This window comes from Peromyscus eremicus, chromosome 2, assembly GCF_949786415.1.
Source record: "Peromyscus eremicus chromosome 2, PerEre_H2_v1, whole genome shotgun sequence".
Taxonomy (NCBI): Eukaryota; Metazoa; Chordata; class Mammalia; order Rodentia; family Cricetidae; genus Peromyscus; species Peromyscus eremicus.
The window spans coordinates 126,980,407-127,003,589 of NC_081417.1; the positions used below are offsets into that span (position 1 = coordinate 126,980,407).

General features: G+C 37.3%; 1 protein-coding gene across 1 annotated transcript in view; it reads left to right on the forward strand.

Moving 5' to 3' along the window:
- The first annotated feature begins 7,112 nt into the window (after positions 1-7,112).
- Positions 7,113-23,183, forward strand: part of LOC131904864 (selection and upkeep of intraepithelial T-cells protein 2-like) — a 51,120-nt gene continuing 35,049 nt past the window's right edge. Inside the window, exon 1 of the mRNA XM_059255862.1 lies at positions 7,113-7,188. Within this exon, the coding sequence (XP_059111845.1) occupies positions 7,113-7,188 (76 nt within the window). The remainder of the gene's footprint in view (positions 7,189-23,183) is intronic.

Here is a 23,183-nt window from a genome sequence, read left to right on the forward strand (position 1 = left end):
CACTTAAATATATATCATATATGTTTCCTAAAGTTTCATACTTTCCCTTAATTCTCCCTGAAGCTTATCTCTCATTGTTACTCATAATCCTTTCTCCCAGCAGCTACTGCAAATTACTGGAAGTATTTTGAATTGACTACTCTCTTTCATGTCTTCAAGATAGAGTTGCTCTGTCAACCTGGAAAACTACTGGGCTCCTTTGCTTAATTGGACTAACTGATCATTTTGCTTCAAGGTTATTGTCATTTTTTATTAACTGAATGAGGTTTCATGGAATGCTTCAACTGAACTTAAAGCTATTTAGTTGTGCTTCTACAATTCTCTCTCTTTACTATGTATAGGTTCAGCATCCAAAATACACTATTCATGGTTTTTCATTCAGCACTCAGTATATAACAGGCATGGATCAGGTTTTGTTTTGCTTCTTCCCTGAGTGAGGTGAGTCTTGCTAGTACTTGAGTAATACCAGGTGCAGACAGTGAGCTAAACAATGATTTATTTCACTTGTGGGTTGATAAACCGGTCCCATAGGAACTTCCCTGGAAAAGTCCCTAATTATCAGGCTTGCAGAACCATGGGGGCCAGATTTTCAGGTTAGGAGAGGAGCATTGGTAATTGGTTTACCTGATCTCCATTTAACTCTGGCATGCTAGGTTGCTTCAGGAAAACTGCTGGAGCATTAACCAAAAACTCACACGAGTCTACTGATGCTTTCATAGGGACAACAGAGAGCTGACTTGGGATCTACACGCTCAGGTAAGTAAGGGGATTTAGTAAGCTTTTGGGATATGCTTCTATCTTCACAGATAATTTCTCTTCTACTTCTTCGTTGTGCCTTCTGGGAGGAATACTGTCCCTCTAGAAACATGTTCCAAAGACTTAGAAAGAAGTATATTTAAGGATTAGTAAATCTTGAGGTTCATAAGAATGGGGAGTTAGTGCCTTCTGGGGAAAAAAACTCCCAAATTTTCTTTATGAATCAGTTGAAAATACTCTGTAACATTAAATCTTAGTGGATACTGAGATCAGGTTCTGGAGTGTGGCTTGATGAGGGCTAAATAAAATATATTCCTATGGTTCTTATTTCTCAGCCACATAAAAATGACACCTCTGTCCATCCCATGTTCTTCTCAACCAGAATAATGTCTCTGTTGTATCTAGTTGTAATAAACAAAGTCAGAAAGGGATAGAATATGTGAGATGGCCCTGTTGAGTTTTCACAATGTGTCTTTAAAAACTCAGTTTCTAAGTAGGCCAGGACAAAAGGACAAATGTTTCATGTTACCAGTCATACATGGAAATTTAAAAGTTGATTTTCTAGAAGTAGCTACATAAACAGGACTCAAACAAGTGAGTTAATGGACAGATTAATATAGAAGGAAGAATTTTTCCAGGAGTCCCACACCTAGACAAGGAACTACAGACAACTAATTATTCCTGGGAGAATGAGATTTAGGCTCCCCCAGGGATGAGCCCCATTACTGATTACTCAGCACAGAGTGGTCAGATTTGAAACTATATACACAAAATATATACACACAGAAAAAAAAATCAACATGCTGTGTTGATGTATATTTTTGCATATATACAACTTCACACATATATATGTATAAATATATACTTTGCTTAATTGTTGATGTTGTTACAATAACATGGTTATTATATATTACAATGTAATAATGTTTTTACACACACATATATATATATACATGTACTCATATATATGTATGTATGTGTATATATATACATATATATATATAAACAATAATAAAGAAATAGAGATTGTTGGCTTGAGCGTGGTGATGTGAGAGCAGCTGGAGGGAGGAAGGGTAGAAGAAAGTAATATAATTCCATTTCAAATAAACACAGTTTTAAAAAGTTGATATCACTGTAGAGAGAAGAATCATTGTCATTCAAATCTGGAAAGGGTAAGGAAATGGAGGTGTAAAAGATATTTATTCTTCTTAAAATGTTTGAAAATACAATTATCTAGAAGAGGCCAGGCGGTGGTGGTGCACGCCTTTAATCCCAGCACTCGGGAGGCAGAGGTAGGCGGATCTCTGGGAGTTCGAGGCCAGCCTGGTCTACAAAGCGAGTTCCAGGAAAGGAGCAAACCTACACATAGAAACCCTATCTCAAAAAACAAAAACAAACAAACAAACAATTATCTAGAAGAAATAGTCCCAGTAGGAAAACTCTGGTTTAAAACAATTTGCTCCTGGTGACACAAGCCTTTAATTCCCGCATTTGGGAGGCAGAGGCAGACAGATCTATGAGTTCAAAACAAGCCTAATCTATAGAACAAGTTCCAGGACAGTGAGGACTACAAAGAGGAAATCTGTCTTTAAAATCAAAATAAATAAATAAATAAAAACAATTTACAGATGTTTTTAAAAGAACTGGAAGAGATCATCAATAGGTTCTAACTTGAATAATTTACATATTGAAATATCATACTGTAGCACATAAAATATACAGTTACCACATTTCAGTTAACAGATGTTAAAGAAAATTAAAATTGGACTTTCTGAATAAAACATTAAATTTTTTGGAAACATTTTAACTCATAGCAACTGTGATTAGATTGCCTGTACAATACTTGCACAGGGTTAGTGCCACTATTTGCCATTGTGGAAATAGGAGAAATTCACAAGACCTCATTCCACTCTGTGGCTTTATGAGAAGCTAATAATTTCTGTGGAGGGGAACATACACTTTTTCAGTGGTGTAGCAACTGGTGATCCATGTTCCTGTAAATAAACCTTTACCATGTTCCTGTAAAATATCCTAAGTAAACTCAAAGTATTTTCAAACAAAAAGACATGAAATTATAAGGGAAAGTAGTTGGAAAGAGAAGATTGGTGGGACTGGGAGGACATAAGAGAAGGCAACTGCAATGAATATTAAGTATATGCACATATGAAAATGTCATAATGACATGCATTATGTATAAAATACAAAAGGAAAGGCATGGAAGGATGATTGAGAAATTAAAAGTACTTTTTACTCTGGAGAGGACCCTGGTTTAGTTCTGGAATCCATATAATAGTTCACAATGATGTTTAACTCCAGTTCCAGGAGATCCAACAACCACTTCTGACTTCCATGGGACCAGGAATGTAAGTAGTCCATCCATATATGCAGATAACACACACACACACACACACACACACACACACACATGAAATAATTTTATAAAAAGATTGTGAAACTTATTTGATATATATGAAAATGATGATATATATATAAAATGATGAAAACATTTTATTTTGTTCATTCAAGAAGTGTAAGAGACACTTGTTGATGGAAATAAGAATAGGTGTTTAGAATGCGGTTGGGACTTTAATGGCCTGGGAAAATGTCAGTTTTAAGTTGTCCTCTAGGGTCTATGACCTCACCAGCTATGGGTAGTTGGCTAGGTTTACAGTACCAGGCATGTAACTGAGCAGGCCCACAGTCCAATGAGATGACTTTTGGTTACTCCCAAGGTATAGGTGCCACTATTGTACTTTTGTGGATATTTTGCCATGCTGGTCATTGTTATGATTTGTAGGCTTTACATCTGGGTAGGACTGTTGATTGATCTTCTTCCTAGGCAGCTTTTTTTTTTTTTAAATTTTTATTTTGCAATACAATTAAGTTCTACATACAGGCACAGATTCCCTTGTTCTCCCCCCTCCCGCCCCCTCACCTTCCCCCCGGCCCGCCCCCCATTCCAATCTCCTCCAGGGCAAAGCCTTCCCCACAGACTGAGATCAACCTGGTGGACTCAGTCCAGGTAGGTCCAGTCCCCTCCTCCCAGGCCGAGCCAAGCGACCCTGCATAGGCCCCAGGTTTCAAACAGCCGACTCATGCAATGAGCACAGGACCCAGTGCCACTGCCTGGATGCCTCCCAAACAGATCAGGCCAATCAACTGTCTCACCCACTCAGAGGGCCTGATCCAGTTGGTGACCCCTCAGCCATTGGTTCATATTTCATGTGTTTCCATTTGTTTGGCTATTTGTCTCTGTGCTTTATCCGACCTTGGTCTCAACAATTCTCGCTCATATAAACCCTCCTCATTCTCGCTAATTGGACTCCCAGAGATCCACCTGGGGCCTAGTCATGGATCTCTGCATCCAGATCCCTCAGTAGTGGGATGAGGTTTCTAGCACGACAATTAGGGTGTTTGGCCATCCCATCACCAGAGTAGGTCAATTCGGACTGTCTCTCGACCATTGCCAGCAGTCTGTTGTGGGGGTATCTTTGTGGATTTCTGTGGGCCTCTCTAGCACTTTGTTTCTTCCTATTCTCATGTGGTCTTCATTTACCATGGTCTCCTATTCCTTGTTCTCCCTCTCTGTTGTTGATCCAGCTGGGATCTCCCACTCACCCAAGCTCTCTTTCCCTCCACCCTCGCCCTTCACTACCCCCACTCATGTCCAGGCTGTTCAGGTAGATCTCATTCCATTTCTCTGTCATTGGGCGATCCCTGTGTCTTTCTTGGGGTCCTGGTTTCCAGGTAGCCTACCTGGTGATGTGAGTAGCAGTCCAGTCATCCTTGTTCCACATCTAGTATCCTGTTATGAGTGAGTACATACCATGTTTGTCTTTCTGAGTCTGGGATACCTCACTCAGGATGATTTTTTCTAGGTCCATCCATTTGTCTGCAAACCTCATAATGTCATTGTTTTTCTCAAGGACCCTTCTTTTTTCAATAGAAGTAGACCATTACAGATACCCACAACTAGTCAAAATGCTAAGAACTACTGACTGTGGGGTGCCTATCCCCAATAGATACATCTACAACAAAGTATCTACACCTAAGGTTTAAGGAACATAATGGAAGAGGGGGCAGAAAGAGTAGTAATGAAGTGTGGAGGACAGTACCACAGTATTAAACTGATTCCTAGTGACTTATTAATAAACCTAATAAACTAAGAAATTAGTAGACCTCTCAGCCTTCATCAGAGAAGCTTCTTAAAGAAGGTGATGATTAACACAGAGGCCGACGACTGGTCAACATGCAGAGTACAAGAGAGTGCAGAATGCTCAGTCCTAAATGGGACATCTATGTCACACCCATCCCTCTAAGGCTCAGGGATCATTGTGAAAGTGGGGTCGGAAAGATTGTAAGTGAAAGATGTCATTGATGAATTCAAGGAAATGGCATTTTCTGGACCCAACAGGGCGTTGCATATATGAAGTCACAGTGATTGTGACAGCACACACAAGACCTGGGCAAGCTCCAGCCAGACAAAATCCCAGTGTGGAGGTGGTGGATGGACACAAAATCTCATCCCTGCTGAGGGCTATGGCAAGTGAGAACTGCTGGGAGAAGGAGGTTCAGCTTTTATTAAGGAAGTAACTCCTAGTAGGTTGGCCACATTCCAGAGGCTGGCCACACACCCATGAGAATTTGTGGAAGACAAACCAGACTCAATGAGTTTTTAAAAGTAGAAGATGCAAATTTGGGTGGATATGGAAGTAAGGGGTAGATCTCGCTTGAGTTGAAGGAGAAGGTTGAATTTCATCAAATACACTGTATGAAATTATCAAAGAATTAATACAATATTATTCTAAAATGTTAGTGCAAAAAAACCTATTTAATGAAATAATAACAGAAAACCTTTCTAATTGTGGAAACGATTTGGCTCTTCATGTGCATGATGCTTATAGGGTTGTAAATAGGTATGACCATAAAAGATCTTCACCCCAGAGTATTGTAGTCAGGCTGTCAAAGCTGCAAGACAAAGAAAAGCCCTTAAACTATACAGTAGAACATCAACAATTTAAGGGAATTCTACTAGACCATTCTAAGTGGATACCCAACACACATGGCAGTGGAAAAATGTCAAGCAGAAACATAAGGCAGACACAGTAAGGCAAATATTGCGTGTTGTTTCTCATATTCTGAAGGTTAAAAAATCAACTTGAAATTAAGATAGTGATTTTTGGAGACCAAGAAGGGTACACAGAAGATGGTAATGAAAACAGAAGATTTGAAAAGTTCATGCTGCATGTATAAGTGGAAATAACACACTGAATCCAACTATACTGTACAACTAATATATGCTAATACATTTTTAGAAAGAAAAAAAAGAAGTGTATATCATAAACATTTTGATATTCTTAAAATAAAGAACATATGAGATGAAGGTATAGGTTAGAGATATTTTAACTTTCCATTCAATTTCTCATTTCTCTATAACCCTAGTATCTAGCTGTGTGTATGATATAAATAAAACTCTATCACATTTGACTGCTGGATCAAAGGCCAAAATACTAAGTACTTGATAAAAAATCCTCCTCATTTTAATATGACAATTTCTTTTTTACCTTAACTCTTTACTAACCGTAGGTCCCACAAATTATCTCTCATTATGAGTTCTCCATAAGAATAAAATTCATAATAATGAGCATTATAAAAGAAAGTCTATTTTCAATTGTCTTTCTAATTTAATTCTCTTACTCTGTTGTCTCACTGTGAACTTCTAACAGTGTTAAACTTGATGTGAATAAATGATATCATTGGCAGGAACTGCTTCCTGTCATATCTCACATGATTTGCAAGTTGTGTTTTGTTTTAAATAAAGATTGAAATGTTTTATCAGCAAAAAAAAAAAAGAAAGTCATGTCACTTTCTAAAACATCAAAATGATTACTCTCATAATTGTAAGGGTAAGTCTGTTTCATAACTTTTCATATAATTAAACATAGTTAAATGTGGCAGACACTTATACTACAAGACCTTTGAGACTTGGCTGTTTGGCAGTTCTATAACCTTGTCTGGAGAGAACAGTGACCTGACAAAGTGTCTACAATCAGAACACAAACATCAGGTCTGAAAGGATGTAATTCTCTAATGTGGAAGAAACATCTGGATAGAACTAGTCATTACATTGAAGATTCCTAAAACTATGACTGCCAGATTTAGCAAATACAAATATCAAGGTGATATATTTCATGAGGTAAATGACTATAATAAAGCTATTCATTGTTGTAAATTGAGGCCTAATGGTAACTCTACTTAGAAGCAAGTTGTTGTAGAAAAGTATAGAGGAATTTGATTTCTGTAGCTTGTTGCTTGTGTTTTCACTGGTCAATAACTTGTTTTTCATCACAGGTATCATGGGAGCTAAAGGAGTACTTCTTGTTGTACACTGTGTTGCCGTGTACCTTCTTCAGACAGTAGCACTAAGTTCAGGTACAATTCTCACTTGCCTTTATGAGTCTTAGCAATGTCAAGCATGCTGGGAAAATCAGGGTATGGTACAAAGAACAGGGTATTTAAATCATTATCCCTAAAGTTTGAATGTAGCAGTAAAGTGAGGACAGTCACAAGAGTATCTAGCTTAAGGGTGCAAGTAATTTTGTCTAATCAGCCAATAATCTTTCCTTGGGTTTGTTTTGGTTTCCAGGAAGAAAGTGCAATGAAAGAGGTACAATACTTGCCTTGAGGACTCAATATTAGTACTGAATGTACAGGACTTTTACACTGAGGAACTCGTACAGCAGATACATATTAAAATCCATCTAAGTCAAGAATACAATAGGGGAAAAAATAAGGGAAGGTAAAATGGGCTAGGATAATGAGATTTTGACTTTGCAGGGACATCTGTGCAAAACACAAATAATACAGATTACTTGAAGACATCTAAAAGAAAAGACATAGACAATGAATGATATATAAGATACAGAATATTGTAGCAAGAGTTCATTATCCAGCGATAAACTCTCACTGGGTTTCATACTGATTAGCCTCATTCCTGGTACTGGAAGCCTCATTTGGTAATGAGAGAGACCTAGTTGTACCTTTGTTTCCCCCATTACTTGGTTATTTTATGTGGATTACTCTCATATATGCATGAAACAATTTTAGTAATCTACTACTGTATTTTGTTTCCATCTGACTTCTAAAATCAGCCTTAGTTTGAGCTGTCTCTTGGCCCTCCCTTCACTCCCTTCCTCATTTTGATCCTCCCACTGTATCCCCCATCCATCCATAGCTACATATTTTATTTTCCCTTTATAGGGAGGTCCATCCCTCCCCTTTAACTCCTTACTCTATACCTAACTTCTGTGGTTATATGGATTGTAGCTTTCTTATTGAAGACTATCATCCACATATAAGTGAACACTTACCACACTTTTGTTTCTGGGTCTAGGTTACCTTACCCAGAATAATTTTTTCTAGCTCCATCCATTTACCTGTGAATTTCATTTCATATTGTTAATGGTCAAGTAATAATATTCCATCCTATAGATGTACAATATTTTCTTAATGCATTCATCCATTGAAAAACATCTAGACTCTTTCTAATTTCTGAATATAATGAATAGAGCCGCAATTAACATGACGAAGCAAGTACTTCTGTGTTGGGATAAAGCATCCTTTGGATATATGCTCAAGAGTAGAATAGCTAGATCTTCAGGTAGACATATTCTCAGCTTTCAGAAAAACCAACACACTGATCTTTTTTATGATTACATAGTTTTGAACTCCCACTAGCAATGGATGTTTGTGCCTCTTACTTCACATCCTCACCAGCATGCACTGTCATTTTTTTTTGACAAGTGTAATTGAACGGTGTAAGTTGAAATGTGAAAGTAGTTTTGATTTTCATTTACCTGATGATTATGGATATTGATTACGTCTTTAATTGATTGTGTCTGAGTATTCTTTGTTTGGATCTGTACCCATGTTTTCAATTGGGTTATTTGTTTTCTTGATATCTGGGTTTTAGATATTAGCCCTCTACCAAATGTGTAGTTGGTTAAAAAAAAATCTTTGTCCAAATGATAGTGTTTTTTGCTTTGTAAAAGCTTATCAGTCTCATGAGGTACCATTTATTAATTGTTGTTCTTAGTCCCTATGCTTAAAGTGTTCAGTTCTGAAGGTCTTCTCCTCCTGTGCTAATGAATTCAAGACTATTCTTCATTTTCTCTTCTGTCAGATTCAGTGTATCTGGACTTATGTTGAGATCCTTTTTTAAAAAAATATTTTTTTATTAAGAGATTTTCTATTCATTTTACGTACCAACCACAGATTCCTGATCCATTTGGAGTTAAGTTTTGTGCTGAGTGTTAAGTATGGTTTTATTTACTTTTCTCTACATGCAGCCATCCAGTCTGACCAGTACCATTTGCTAAATATGCTCTTTTATCCAGTGTGTATTTATGACTCCTTTATCAAAAAGCAGGTGTCCATAGTTGTGTAGACTACTTATGTTTGGAACTTCAATATGATTTCAATGATAGATGTGTCTGTTTTTGTTCAAATACCAAGCTGTATTTATTACTATAGCTCTGTAGTACAATTTGAGATGGAGAGTGGTGATGCTTCCAGCAGTTCTTTTATTATTCAAGAGTGTTTTAGCTATCCTGGAATTTTGTATTTCCATATATAGCTGAAAACTGTCCTTTTAAGACCTGTGAAGAAATATTTTGGAATTTTGTTAGGTATTTCATTGAATAGGTTGCTTTTGTTAGGATGGCCATTTTTACTATATACATCCTATCAATCCATGATCATGGGAGATCTTTTCTTCTTATATCTTCTTCAATGTCTTTCTTCAATGTATTAATGTTTTATCATACTTTCACTTGCTTAGCTAGAGTTACTATAAGATACTTTATATTATTTGTGGCTACCATGAGATATGTTGTTTCCCTGATTTCTTTCTCAGTCCATTTGTTATTTATATATAGGAAGGCTGCTAATTTTTGTGAGTTTAATTTTATAACTGGCAACTTTACTGAACATGTTTATCAGCTTTAGAAGTTTCTTGGTTGTGTATTCAGGGTCACTTATGTAAACCATTATAATATCAGCAAAAAGTACTTTAACTTCTTTTCTTCCTATTTGTATCTTTGCTATGTATATTATGTTCTTTGAGTATAATGTGTGATGGGGAATTTATTTTCTGGTCTGGTCTATTTGGTATTCTGTAAGCTTCTTGTACTTTGATAGACATCTCTTTTTTTTAAGTTAAGGAAAATTTCTTCTAAGATTTTGTTGAAAATATTTTCCGTGTCTTTGATCTGTGTTTATTCTCCTTCTTCTATTGCTCTTATTCACAGATTTAAGTTTTTATCACAATGCCCCAAATTTCTTGAATCTTTTATGCCTGAATTTTATTAGATTCAGCATTTTCTTTGACCAAAGTATCTATTTCTTCTGTCTTGTCTTAAATGCCTGAGATTATCTCTTCTATCTTTTTCTTGTATTCTGTTGGTGAGTTTTACCTCTGAGGTTCATGTTTGAGTTCCTCAATTTTTCACTTTCACTTTTTCCTCAGTTTAGGTTTTTATTGATTCTATTTCCACTTTCATGTCTTGAAATTGTTTTCTTCATTTCACTCCACTGTTTGTGTTCTCATAGATTTCATTAATCAGTTTCTTCATTTCCCCTTTGAAGAGCTTGAACATATTCATATTAGCTTTTTGAAGTCATTGTCTTATGCTTCGGCTACCTTTCATTCTTCATGGCCTGTATAGTAGGATCACTGGTCTCTATTGGACACATGTGGTCTTGGCTGTTATTGTGCTTTTATGATGGTTTCTAGTCATCTGGGTTTAGTATAATTTTAATTTCTATATGCTGATATCTGTTTTTTTTTGTTTTTATTTTTGTTTTTTTTCTTTATTGAGTGGATGTTCCATTCCTTGGCTTCTGTTCTTTGGAGAGTATGGTGGCTATGAGTTTGGTGCTTGGCATGCTTCTAAAATCCCTCCAGGTGTCGTAAATAGGGGTCCTTGTAGATGTAATTCTAAATCGTCTTATTAAATAAGAAACACAAAGCCAAATGCAGAGTTAAAAGCTCAAAGATCAGAGAGCAGTAGCCAAAAGCCCAGACCACCTTCTTACCACTCGCTGCTGCTGCCATCCTTCCCCTGAGAAAGTGACCTACTTCCTGTGTGTCTGTATTTTTTATTGACTTTCTGTTCTGCCTTCTCATTGGTTCTAAACCCAACCACATGACCTCCTTGTCACTGCCTGTCTATACAGACCTCCAGGTCTCTATGGTTGGTATTGAGTTTAAATGTGTGTGTCTTCAAGCTGACTATGTCCTTGAACACACAGACTCTGACTGCCATGTGATCAGATTAAGGGCATGTGCTACCACTGCCAGACTTCTGCTAAATGGCTTGCTAATAGCTCTGACCCCCAGGCAATTTTATTTATTAACATACAAATAAAATCACATTTCAGCACAAATAAAATATCACCATAGGTCCTAGGTAGAAGGTAGTTCTAGGTACTGGGAGCTGACACTAAGGAAGGGAATAGACTAGAAGGGGAGGTTGAAAGGGTCCAGTGGAGGGAGGAAACTTGGATCTGTTACCAGGATCTGCATACACACACACACACACACACACACACACACACACACACACTTTCTGTAACAGGTGCCCTGCTACAGAGCTGAAGATAAGACTGAGAGATTGAAACTGGAAGAGGTTGGAGAGTGAATAATGACTACATTATTTCCTTGTCATCATCCCCAGTATGTTTCCAGGGAGTGCCCATGGGAGTTGGCAGCTGAGACAAAAGGATTAGGTATGGTGGAGGTAGGCTATAGGAGAAGATTGCATCATCCACTGGGGATGAGAACAGGAGGCCACAGCAGGTGGTCTGCTTCAGAGTTGAGGGTAAACCTGGGAGATTAGAATTGGAAGAAAGACTGGAAAGTGAAGATCTCCTATCTGATTCTCTTGCAAGTGGGTTTCCAGGGAATTCCTTATGCACTTGTTGGCTGAGACAAAAGGATTTTTATTTATTCTTAAGCTTTCAGGTGAAAAACAAAATCTAATATTTATCACATTATAACTTTATATTGTTAGGTAAGATTTAATATCTTTCAAAAAAGTTTCTTTTTCTCTGAAGTTTTGATTTTGTCCTAAATTTTTATTTTCTTTTCATTGGTAGACATTTCTTCTTTGCTTTTTTATTCATTAAATTAGTTCTTTGACAATTTTATACATATCTATAGTGCATTCTGGTTACCTAATCCTTCCTTTCTTTTCTCCCTCCTACCCTGGTCAGTTCCCCCTCTTTCCTCCAGATTCCTTTCCTATATTGATGTCTTTCTTGTTTTGTGATCTACTGAGTTTTATCAGAGCCACCTTTGTAGCCATGAGTATGGAAGTATCCACAGGAGCTTGGTGAGCTCATCAATGGATACACATCTGAAGATAATAACCTTTCTTCTCCAAGAATATTTCAATAGCCAACAGATCAGCAGGTGGTGGGGCAAAGGGCAAAGGTCTACATGAGTCCCTCCTAACCTAGACTAGCAATTGACATGTCTAGTCTTGTATAGGCCCAGAGCAGGCAAACTCAGTTACTGTGTATCTATGATCACAATTACCAGGTTGAACATAGGAAATAACATTTTACCACTCATCTCTTTGTCTTCTAGTTCTTACATTATTTTTATCTCTTCTCCTCCACATTCTGTGAACTTAGAGAGGAAGTTTAGATACACTGATTAATGCATTTCTTTAAGGTATAAAAAGGGATGTTTAAGAATCAGTTTGATACCACATCATTAATTTAGCTAAACAACAGTAGTAAATTACCACTTAGGACATCTGACTTCCCCAACCATTACTATTTGTCAAGATTTACAATAACATGTTTGAAATTCCTTCTGCAGAGCAGGCCTTGAATCTTGGAGATTAGTCCATTGCCCCTTAATGGTCATGCCACTATTACAGCAGTGGGGACATCTTGCCTGGTGTGTTGGTATTGTAATTCATACCTGGGTTAGGCCTGTCATGCCTTTTCTCCCCAGGCAGCCTGAACAGAATCTTCTGGCATTATAAAAGCTAGATAACATGAAAGAAAGCTTCCATCTCAGTTCTATTTTTGATTCTTTATATCTTGCAACCAATGTTTGAGGTGTCTTTAGCGATAGGATCTTATAATTATGCCTGATGGGGAACCAATGGGACTTTTAGAGAACTCCAATTTTCTTACAAGGTAGTAATTTAAAATATTAAGTATATTTTGAAGGTGAAAAATTTTTGCATTTATTTTCATTTTATTTTGTGAATTACAAATCCATTTCACATATATAATATGCCCTTCATTTTTTCTTGATTGACTTTTTGATATTTTAGAATTTTATAACTTATTCCTTGAAATTTTCATATAGGCATACAACTTATCTTAATCATATCCAACCCTAATCCCCAGTTTCACTCTCTTCAGACCACTCCAATGCTTTCCCATTCATCAATTTATCTCATTCTTTTTTTTAAGTACAATTAGTACCATATGTATGCACATGGGTGTGAGGTCATCCATCCAATGTAACATGGGCAACCTGCTGGCAGTCAAGCCTCAAGAAAAATAACTATTCCTCCTCCAAGAGCCATCACTTGCTAATAAGTTTTCTAGCTAATGGTGGGATCTCAGGAGTTGGAATATTGACTGGCTTAATCCTGTCCAGTTCTTCTGCTAGTGATAATAGCTGTTGTTCATGAGTCTAACAGCCATGTTGCATCCAGAATATAGCATTAAACAGCACTCCTCTCATCCTTCAGCTTTTACACCCATTCTTTCTGCTTCTACCATTCCACTATGTTCCCTAGCCCTCAAGAACATTGATATAAATGCTTTATTTGGAGTTGATCACTAAACAGTCACTTATTCTCAGCACTCTTGCCAGTTATAAACCTCTTAATTACTGCTGCCCACTGCAAAATGATCCAAAATGATACCATCCAGGACTGGTAGCAGCACTAATATGTGGTTATAAATGTAAAAGTAGTTAGAAAGCAGTTTACATAATTCCACTTAAGAAAACAATGGTAATCTATGACCTCCCCAGCCGTGGCCTTTGACCAGGTTTACAGTACCACACATTGTATTCTTTCCTGTAGTATAGTCTTTAAATCCAAAAAGGAAATGATGGTTATCCCCATAAACAGTCCTGTCACTATTGCACAGGTAGGTACATCTTGCTTGACTTAGTATTGAGACATGCAGAGTCCACTGTTGAGTAAGTCCATTGATGACTTTTTTTGCTAGTGGCTTTCACAGAAATTCCATCACTGTGAAAAGCTGGGAGAAAGCTTTCAGGTCAGTTCCAGTTTGATTTCTCTTTCCTCTTCAATCAAAATGTTTTATGTATATAACCACAGGTACTTGCCATCTGGCTATTTTAGAGGATAATGACTATCAAATTTTAATAATAGAGCACTTGCTATTCTTTCAGAGGATCTGTTTCAATTCCTAGCACTCACATGATAGCCATCTGTGTATCAACTTCCAGAAGATCTGAGGTCTTCATCTGGTCCTACAGGCACTAGGCATACACACGGTATACATACATACATGCAAGCAAAACACCCATGCGCATAAGATAAAAAATAAATTTTTTAATTTTAATAAGCTTTATGCTCTTGAGCACTTTCTAGTTATTGAAAATCTATGTACTAAATTAATAGAATAAACAAGTAACCATACTTTTCTTTTCTCTAATGTAGATTTTCCCCTAATATTTGACATCATGACTTAGTATGGTACATTAATTAGACCAGAAAACTATTATTTTTACTATTAAATTATTACTAATTAAAATTCAAATTTATATTTGTGTTCACTCATGTTGTACTACTGAGTCTTAATACCTCGTTGTATTGATGAAATAATGATAACTTTTGCTTATTGACCTTATGTTGCTTGCCTTAAAACTGAGACCCGCTAATGCAAAAGCCCATTAGTGTCAAATTCATACTTTTGCATAGCTGATGGTTTTCATATGTTTTAAATAAGTTGGTTTTTAGTCATTCCGTGCCACTCTGCTTTGGATGCTGTGTAGGTTGCTTCTAATACAGGCTAGACAAAACCAAGATGAACTTTGTCATTGTAAAATGAACAAATCAAAAACACTGAAACTACTGACACTCTTCATAGTTCTCTGACCAGGAACCCCCTTCTATGCTGTGGAGAAGTGTCACATTCACACAAAAAAGAAAAACCACAAACACACACACACACACACACACACACACACACACACACACACACACACAAACACCTCCTCTCCAATTATAGGGTTTCCTTGACCCTTCTGTCCTTCTGGATAGTAGTCCTGGGTGTTTCAGATTTGAGAGCTGTCTCCTGTGAAACTGCGAATGTGCTTCCCAAGCAGAAGAGTTTTGTGTGCTACTTTTGCCTTATGATTTTACCCTTTTCCATGATCAGACCCCAAAATCCTGATATTTATTGTGTAGATTCATAATGTCAATATCTACCATTACAGTATTAGGCAGAAAAAAATTATCATCATAACACTTCCATAAACTATAAGCATTCATCCCCCTTTCCCTCCCACAAGAAAGGTTACAGCTCTTTGTGCTACATCTGTGCTTCTGCTTTCTAAAATATAATGTAGTTAGTATCATATAAGATATGTCCATTTTAAACTGATTTTTTCACTTATAAAGATTACTTTAATCTTCATCCACCTTACTCACTTCTGTTTAGAAGTAATTCTTTGAATATCTGTGTGTGTGTCTTTCTCACCCTCTTTCTCTTGCTCTCACTTTCTCTCTCTCTCTCTCATTCTCTCTTTTACAAGAACCAAAATAGAAAAAAAAAGAAACAAAAGCAAACAAGAAAAGAAACACAAAAACAAAAATCAAAACAAAGAAGCAAAAGACAACTAAAGCAAAAATAACAAATGCAATCACAAAGAAAATAAAAGACAAAGTCTTCCAAAATACCATTGAGTTAGTTTTTGGTTGGTCAACTACTCCTGGGCTTGGAACCTGCCCTAGAGTGTGGTTAATATACCAGTGAGATTCCATTGGAGAAAACTGAGTTTTACCTTTCCCAGTGAGTATCAAATGCAGATAGCTTTTGTTAGTGGTGGGACCTCATTTCCACTTCCCCCCTTCTCTGTGCTGAGACTCTTGTCTGCCTTAAACCTGTGCAGGTTTTGTGTGTTCTGCCCTTGTCTCTGAGAGATCATATGTGAATCAGTCCTGCTGTCTCAGAAAGACATTGTTTCCTTGCAGTCATCCATCACTTCTTGCTTTTGCACTCTTTCTGACTCCTCTTCTGCTTAGATCCCTGAACTTTAAGGGACAGAGGTCTGAAGAAAACATCTCAATTAGCATTGAGTGTTACAAAGTCTCTCACTATCTGTATTGTTCAAGTGTGGGTCTATTGGTGAAATTATTAAGGCCACTCCACATAGTTAAAAGGAGATTTATTTAATGGTGTAACTTACAAATTAAGGGATAGGTAGGTCACGGGGTCTGGGGAAGGTGTATCACAGTCCAGCAGTGTTCTCTGGAGCTCTGCTTGGCCCACCTCCACCATCCAGGGTTCTGGAACCGAGAGAGTGCTGGCCAATCCAGATCTCGGGTCTCCAGGCGCCTCCCTTGGCCCTGCCTTGTAGGCGTGACAGTTGCTGAAGTCTCAATGGGGGTTGGAACTTCCAGATCAAAGCTGGAATGGCTACCCACTACATCTCCCCTTTTTGTCTAAATAAGAAAGTTCTAACCTAATACAAGACTATATACAAAGGAATGGTTATCAAATATTGTCCAAGAATAATGAGGGATAATCACCTAGATAAGATGGAACTACAACCAATGCAAACAATATCAAGCAAGATAGGTAAATGGCATGTTACAAAGATCATTCCAAAAGGTGTCCTATCCTAAAGAACCTGAATCTAATACTTAATATGTTCTATCTACTAAGTTGTAACTATAACTGCTCATCTTCAATCCCATCAAAGACCTGAGAAGGAATACAATGGTACTTGAGAAATGGTAGATGGATGCAAGCAACTTTCGGGAATCTTGCAAGAGTAGACCGAGATAGCTGGCAGCCTGGACAGTCACCTAATGTTTCTCAGCATTGTTGGTGCATTCAAATTGGCTACAGGCCTAAAGTATCTGACAGACCATTTTCAGAAGCAGGAATTCTGGAAGACCATCTTACCCTGTCTTGGCAGAGTACAGTGGTCGCTTTCCTTGTGTCCCACTTGTCCAGAAAGGACAGCATTGCATTTGTACTGTCAGCCGTTGAGGCAAGGGCAATTCCTTGCCCAGTAGGCCATTTTGTGCCAAGAAGACAAACTTCTAAACGGAAATGTCTTAGAAGCCCAACATTCTCTCGGGATCAAATTGGTGCACCCAGGAGCAATTGTGTCTCACATCAACAGAATTCGAAATTATTTAAATGCCGTATTCTCTAGGTCTATGAAGTGTTTGAAGATTACCTGTCCATCTGACCTATGTATCTGTAAATCTGGATAACCTAACTAACGTAACTATAGAGATGACAAGCATAGGTGACTATAAATCTATAAGTCTTATCTACCGAAATAACCTAAGGACTAAGGCTTCACATAAACAAGGTAAACAGTCTATAAGCAAATGTATGGTAAAGAACGATGACTTCAAAATTGTGACAATACACAAGATATTTATAACAGAGGTAGGAATATATAGTGCGACATGCAATATGACAATAATCTTAAATATATATCAATATACCGAATATCCTAAATAGAAGTAGAACATACATAAAGTATGCCAGATATAAATTTACATTTGTATCAATATACAAATATTTCAAATAAGAGTAGAAATATATGTACATTATTAACAAATATAGTTCTGTATTTGTATCATTATACACATTATCTTAAACAGGAATACAAAAATAGGCCGGGTGGTGGTGGCGCACGCCTTTAATCCCAGCACTTGGGAGGGAGAGCCAGACGGAGCTCTGTGAGTTCAAGGCCAGCCTGGGCTACCAAGTGAGTTCCAGGAAAGGCGCAAAGCTACACAGAGAAACCATGTCTCAAAAAACCAAAAAAAAAAAAAAAAAAAGGAATATAAAAATAGTTTACATTTGTATTAACATATAAGAATCCATAACAGTGCAAATTACAGTGCAAATTATCTAAGGCTGCTATTTTACTAAATTTGTATACTAGTATATACAATAATCTACCATAATATCTTATACTTATCCATTCCGTTTCTTCTTTTCCCTTTTTTCTCTCTTTTTTTTTTTTTAGAATACTGAGTCTAATATTTTCTTCCACCCCCAACCCTATAACCATCATCCATAACCCTGAGAATTATGAAACCTAAGGGAGAAGGGGCATCGTTTTCTTAGAATTGCTTCCTGCTGTTTAGAAGGTGATGTTATCTCTATTGGGTACTGTGAGAAAGCTCAGATAGTTAAATCTCAGTTAGACAAACTGTAGGTTCTGCAGCAAGTTATAGAGTAATGGGTAAGATTGTCTGAAATTTTGGCAAGAAGTGTAGTATGATGATGATTACCATGGCATCATTCTGGATTGGGTAGAGTTGCTGTTGTTGGGGCCCCATCTTCCTTCTGGAGACTTCCGAGATTGCTACTGGAAAAATTTATTGGTTATCAAAATGGAAGGTTTGGATTTAAAGAGGACATAGCATGTAAGAAAGGATTCTGAGAAGTCAAGAGTAAGCATGGAGAGAATTAGAATCTAGAAGACAATGGTCCTTTTTTATTGGTTTCCTTCTGTCCCACACCAGAGGGCTCTTCTGATATGGGACTGAAGAATCTCTCAAACTTTTCTTTTAGCAGTATGCTCAGGTTTAGAGAAGGAATGAGCCAATTCCATCTTCAAATCCAGCTTGGCTTATAATTGAATTGGAACCACAACTATTCTAGATTGATAGAGAGATAGATGTTAGACAGTGAGATTTTACCGTGTGTAGATTGGTACCAATAGATTCTTTCTTTCTGCTGTAAACATCCAGATATCCAAGGCCTTATGATTTTTGGAAGATGGGTATTTCCATTATCCTGGAAAGACAAAAACAGAACCCTACCCCAACCTTTGATTGTTAAATTTTTCTTACAACTTGTAGAGATGTCACATTGGTGGATGATCTTTTACTTCTCCTCATCAAGGGGTTTTTCCTGTTCGAATCAAATTTTTATTAATTTTGTTGGTATCCATAGCTTTTATTTTCCTGCAGAAACAAAGGCAAAACCCCTTCCCCAACGTAGAACATATCCAGGTTTCCATTCTGAGGTCAGTACATCCTTGAAATAAACCAGTTGGTTTAATTCAGAAGTTTTGTCTGTCGTCCAATGTCTCTCCGCAGCTGTTGTTCCTTTCTCATCAGCATTGAGAAAATTCAAGGTTAATAAAGCACTATGCAATCTATTTCTAGGAGTCATTGTTACCTGTTGCTGTTTATTTAGCATATCCTTTAAAGTTCGATTGGATCTTTCTCTGACTGCTTGGCCTGTGGGATTGTGTGGTATACTTGTCACATGCTTTATATTGTAATAAGCAAAGAATTGTCTCATTTTATTGGAGACATATGCTGGGGTATTGTCTGTCTTAATTTGTACAGGTATTCCCATGATGGCCATAACTTCTAATAGGTGTGTAATCACAGAATCAGTCTTTTCAGAACTCATAGGAGTTGCCCATTGAAATCCTGAATAGGTGTAAATGGTATGATGTACATACTTTAATCTTCCAAATTCTGCAAAATGAAACACATCCATCTGCCAAATTTCATTTCTTTGTATACCATTTGGATTGTTCCCTGTGGGTATGGAATTTGGTTATAGATGGAACAAGTAGAACATTTTTTCACAATATCCTTAGCCTGTTGCCAAGTTATGGAGAAATCCTTCTTCAAACCTTTGCTATTTACATGGTATTTTTTATGAAATTCTGAGGCTTCTAGCATATTACCTATTAGTAACTGATCAACCTCATCATTATCTTGTGCTAGAGGTCCTGGCAGACCTGTATTGGATCTGATATGTGTTATATATAGGATGTTCCCTTTTTCTGATGATTTCCTGTAATTGTATGAATAATGAAGTTAATTCTGTATTATCAGGAATAAATTCAGCAGTTTCAATATGTAAAACAACTCTCTATGCATATTGAGAGTCAGTGACTATATTGAGGGGTTCTGTGAAGTCCATCAGTACCATAAGAATGGCATACAGTTCTGCCTTTTGTACAGAGCTGTATGGACTTTGTACCACTTTACTTAAGTCTCCTGATTTATGTTCTGCTTTCCCTGATTTATTTGCATCAGTATAGAATGTGAGGACTCCAGAAATTGGCTTTTGTCGTACAATGTGAGGAAGGACCCATTCAGTCTTCTTTATGAATTCTATTCTCTTGCTTTTGGGATAGTGGTTGTTAATCTCTCCCAAAAAGTTACTTCATGCTCTCTGCCAGTATTCATTATCTTTCCATAGTGATGAAATTTCCTCATTAGTTAAAGGTACTACATACAATTTCTGCTGGGTCCATTTTTGTCAACTGGCAAAGTCTTAGTTTACCTTTTTGAATCAAATCAGAGATCTTTTCTATATAAGTCTTTAATTTCTTATTTGGTTTACGTGGTAGGAATATCCATTCCAATATAATATCTTCCCTCTGCATCAAAATACTTGTTGGGGAATGTCTGGAGGGGAATATGACAAGAATGCATTTAAGTTCTGGATCCACACGATCCACATGCACTTCTCAAATTGTCTTTTCTACTAGAGCCAATTCCTTCTCAACTTCGGCTGATAATTCTCTTGGACTATTTAATTCTTTGTCTCCTTCTAGAGTATTAGCCAAATTTTGTAGTCTATCTTTGGGTATTCCCATGATACCCAGTAAGTTGGAAATGCTTCCTAATAACTTTTGAAAATCATTAAGAGTCTTCAATCGATCTCTCCTTAGTTGTACCTTTTGGCATCTAATTTTTTGTAGCTCTATCTTATATCCTAAGTAGTTAATAGAATCTCCTCTTTGTATTTTTTCAGGAGCAATTTGCAGTCCCCAATGAGGCAAAACTTTTCTTACTTCTTCAAACATGCTTTCTAATGTATCTAACTTTGGATCAGCTAATAGGATATCATCCATATAGTGATAAATTATGGATTGTGGAAACTTTGCACGAATTATCTCCAATGGTTTCTGCACAAAGTATTGGCACAAAGTAGGGCTGTTTAACATTCCCTGTGGGAGGACCTTCCATTGATATCTCTTGACTGGCTGAGAATTGTTATAATTAGGTACTGTGAAGGCAAATTTTTCTCTATCATTTTCTTGTAAGGGTATGGTAAAGAAACAGTCTTTTAAGTCAATAACTATTATAGGCCATTCTTTGGGTAGCAGAGAGGGCAAGGGTATCCCAGTCTGTAGGGAGCCCATTGGCTGAATTACTTTATTAATAGCTCTCAGATCTGTCAGCATTCTCCAATCACCAGACTTTTTTTAATAACAAATACAGGAGAATTCCAAGGGCTGGTAGATTCTTCAATGTGTTGAGCTTTTAACTGCTCTTGAACCAGCTGTTCTAAAGCTTGTAGCTTCTCTTTTGTCAAAGGCCATTGTCCAACCCAGACAGGTTTATTAGTTAGCCATTTTAAATGTGAGGCAATTGGTACTTCTGAGAGTTCAACAGCAGTTGTGCTCTGTTTGTGAACAGCCTGAATGGTTGGTGCCTGATTTTTATAGAAGGTCATGATATTATTCCTAGAAACATGCATTGGTCTGTATTCTTTTTCTGAAAGTGTAGGAATTTTAATCTGGGTATTCCACTGTTGTAACAGATCTCGGCCCCAAAGATTTACTGCTACATTTGCTACATATGGCTTCAGCCTTCCTCTCTGTCCTTATGGCCCTATGCATTCAACCCATTTTGAACTCTGTTTTATCTGAGATAGGTGCCAATCCCTAAAAGTTGGACATCTACCTCTTGAAGAGGCCAATTCAGATGCCATGATTTTGGTGTAATCATAGTCACATCTGCACCTGTGTCTACCAGGCCCTCCATAACCAGGCCATTAATTCGAATTCTAAGCTTTGGTCTTTGATCATTTATAGAAGTCTGCCAAAATATTTGTTTTATAGTGTTCTTTGTAAACTGTGATCCACCCATTAGAGCTGTTTTATCATCCATTGCAGTATCGGTTTTTACATTAGGCATTGGTTTATTCAGTTGTCCTGGAGAGGAATTTCTTCCACAGTGGCTGGGAATGTTCGTACTACATTTGATTTGAGGGCCTGCAAGAGGCCCCCTGTGGTGTTTTCCACCAGTAAAGGGTTGCCTCGTATATCTATTTTTGATCTGCACTCACTGGTCCAATGTCGGCCTTTGCCACACCTTCTACATAATCCAGGAGGTGGTTGGGGTCTCCTGTTTAGGCTATTCCTAAAAGGAGTATTACTTCTAGGAGTACCCCCATGTAAAGTTTTTACTTATATGACCTGGTGTACCACATTTAAAACATTTGACAACATGGGGCCTTCTTTCACCTCTGGGATTTGTCTCTCCTATGCAAGCCTCATTACTGTAGTTAAGAGACTCAACACCATTAGTATACTCAATCCATTCTTCCAAAGGAGCTGATCTGATCTTTAATGGTGTAAGTATTCTTCTGCATTCTGCATTAGCATTTTCGAACGCCAAGGACTCAATTAATACTTTTCTTAACTCTTTATCTGATACAACTCTTGTTATAGCTGTGTTCAGTCTTTTTAAAAAATCAGTGAAGGGTTCGTGCGGTCCCTGAAATATCTTTGTGTATACCTCAGTTGGTTTTCCAGGTTCTGAAATTTTTTCCCAAGCATTTAGAGCTGCTGTACGTCATAGGGATATTTTATGCTCATCATAAATGGCTTGTACATTCCTGTCAGCAAAACATCCCTCACCAAGTATTTGATCTTGGGAGATCACAAAACCTCTGAGTTTACCTTGTTGTTCTAAATTTTTTGCCTCTTCTCTCAACCAGCTTTTCCACTGTAGCTGCTGGCTATATTCTAGAACAGCTGAAATTAACTGATGCCAGTCATCTGGGATGATTCTATGTAAGGTAGACCACGACTTTAACAACTGTTTTACGTATGTGGAGTGTATCCCATACGTAACTACTGCTTCCTTTATATTTTTAAAATCCCTTGATGAAATTGGTTGTAATGTATATGTATTATATGGCTCGGGGTGTGTGTCATCCGCTGGCTTCTCATGGATGATAACAGGATAAGCCATTGTGTGAGAGCCATTTGGAGATGTTACAACCGCTATGGTCTTACCCTTCTGCTTATTAAGTCCCTTGTCATGTTTACTGAGAGTTTCTTCTAAGGCCTGCAAACGAGCACCTAGGGTCTGTTCTATGGAGTGAACCTCCTCTCTGGC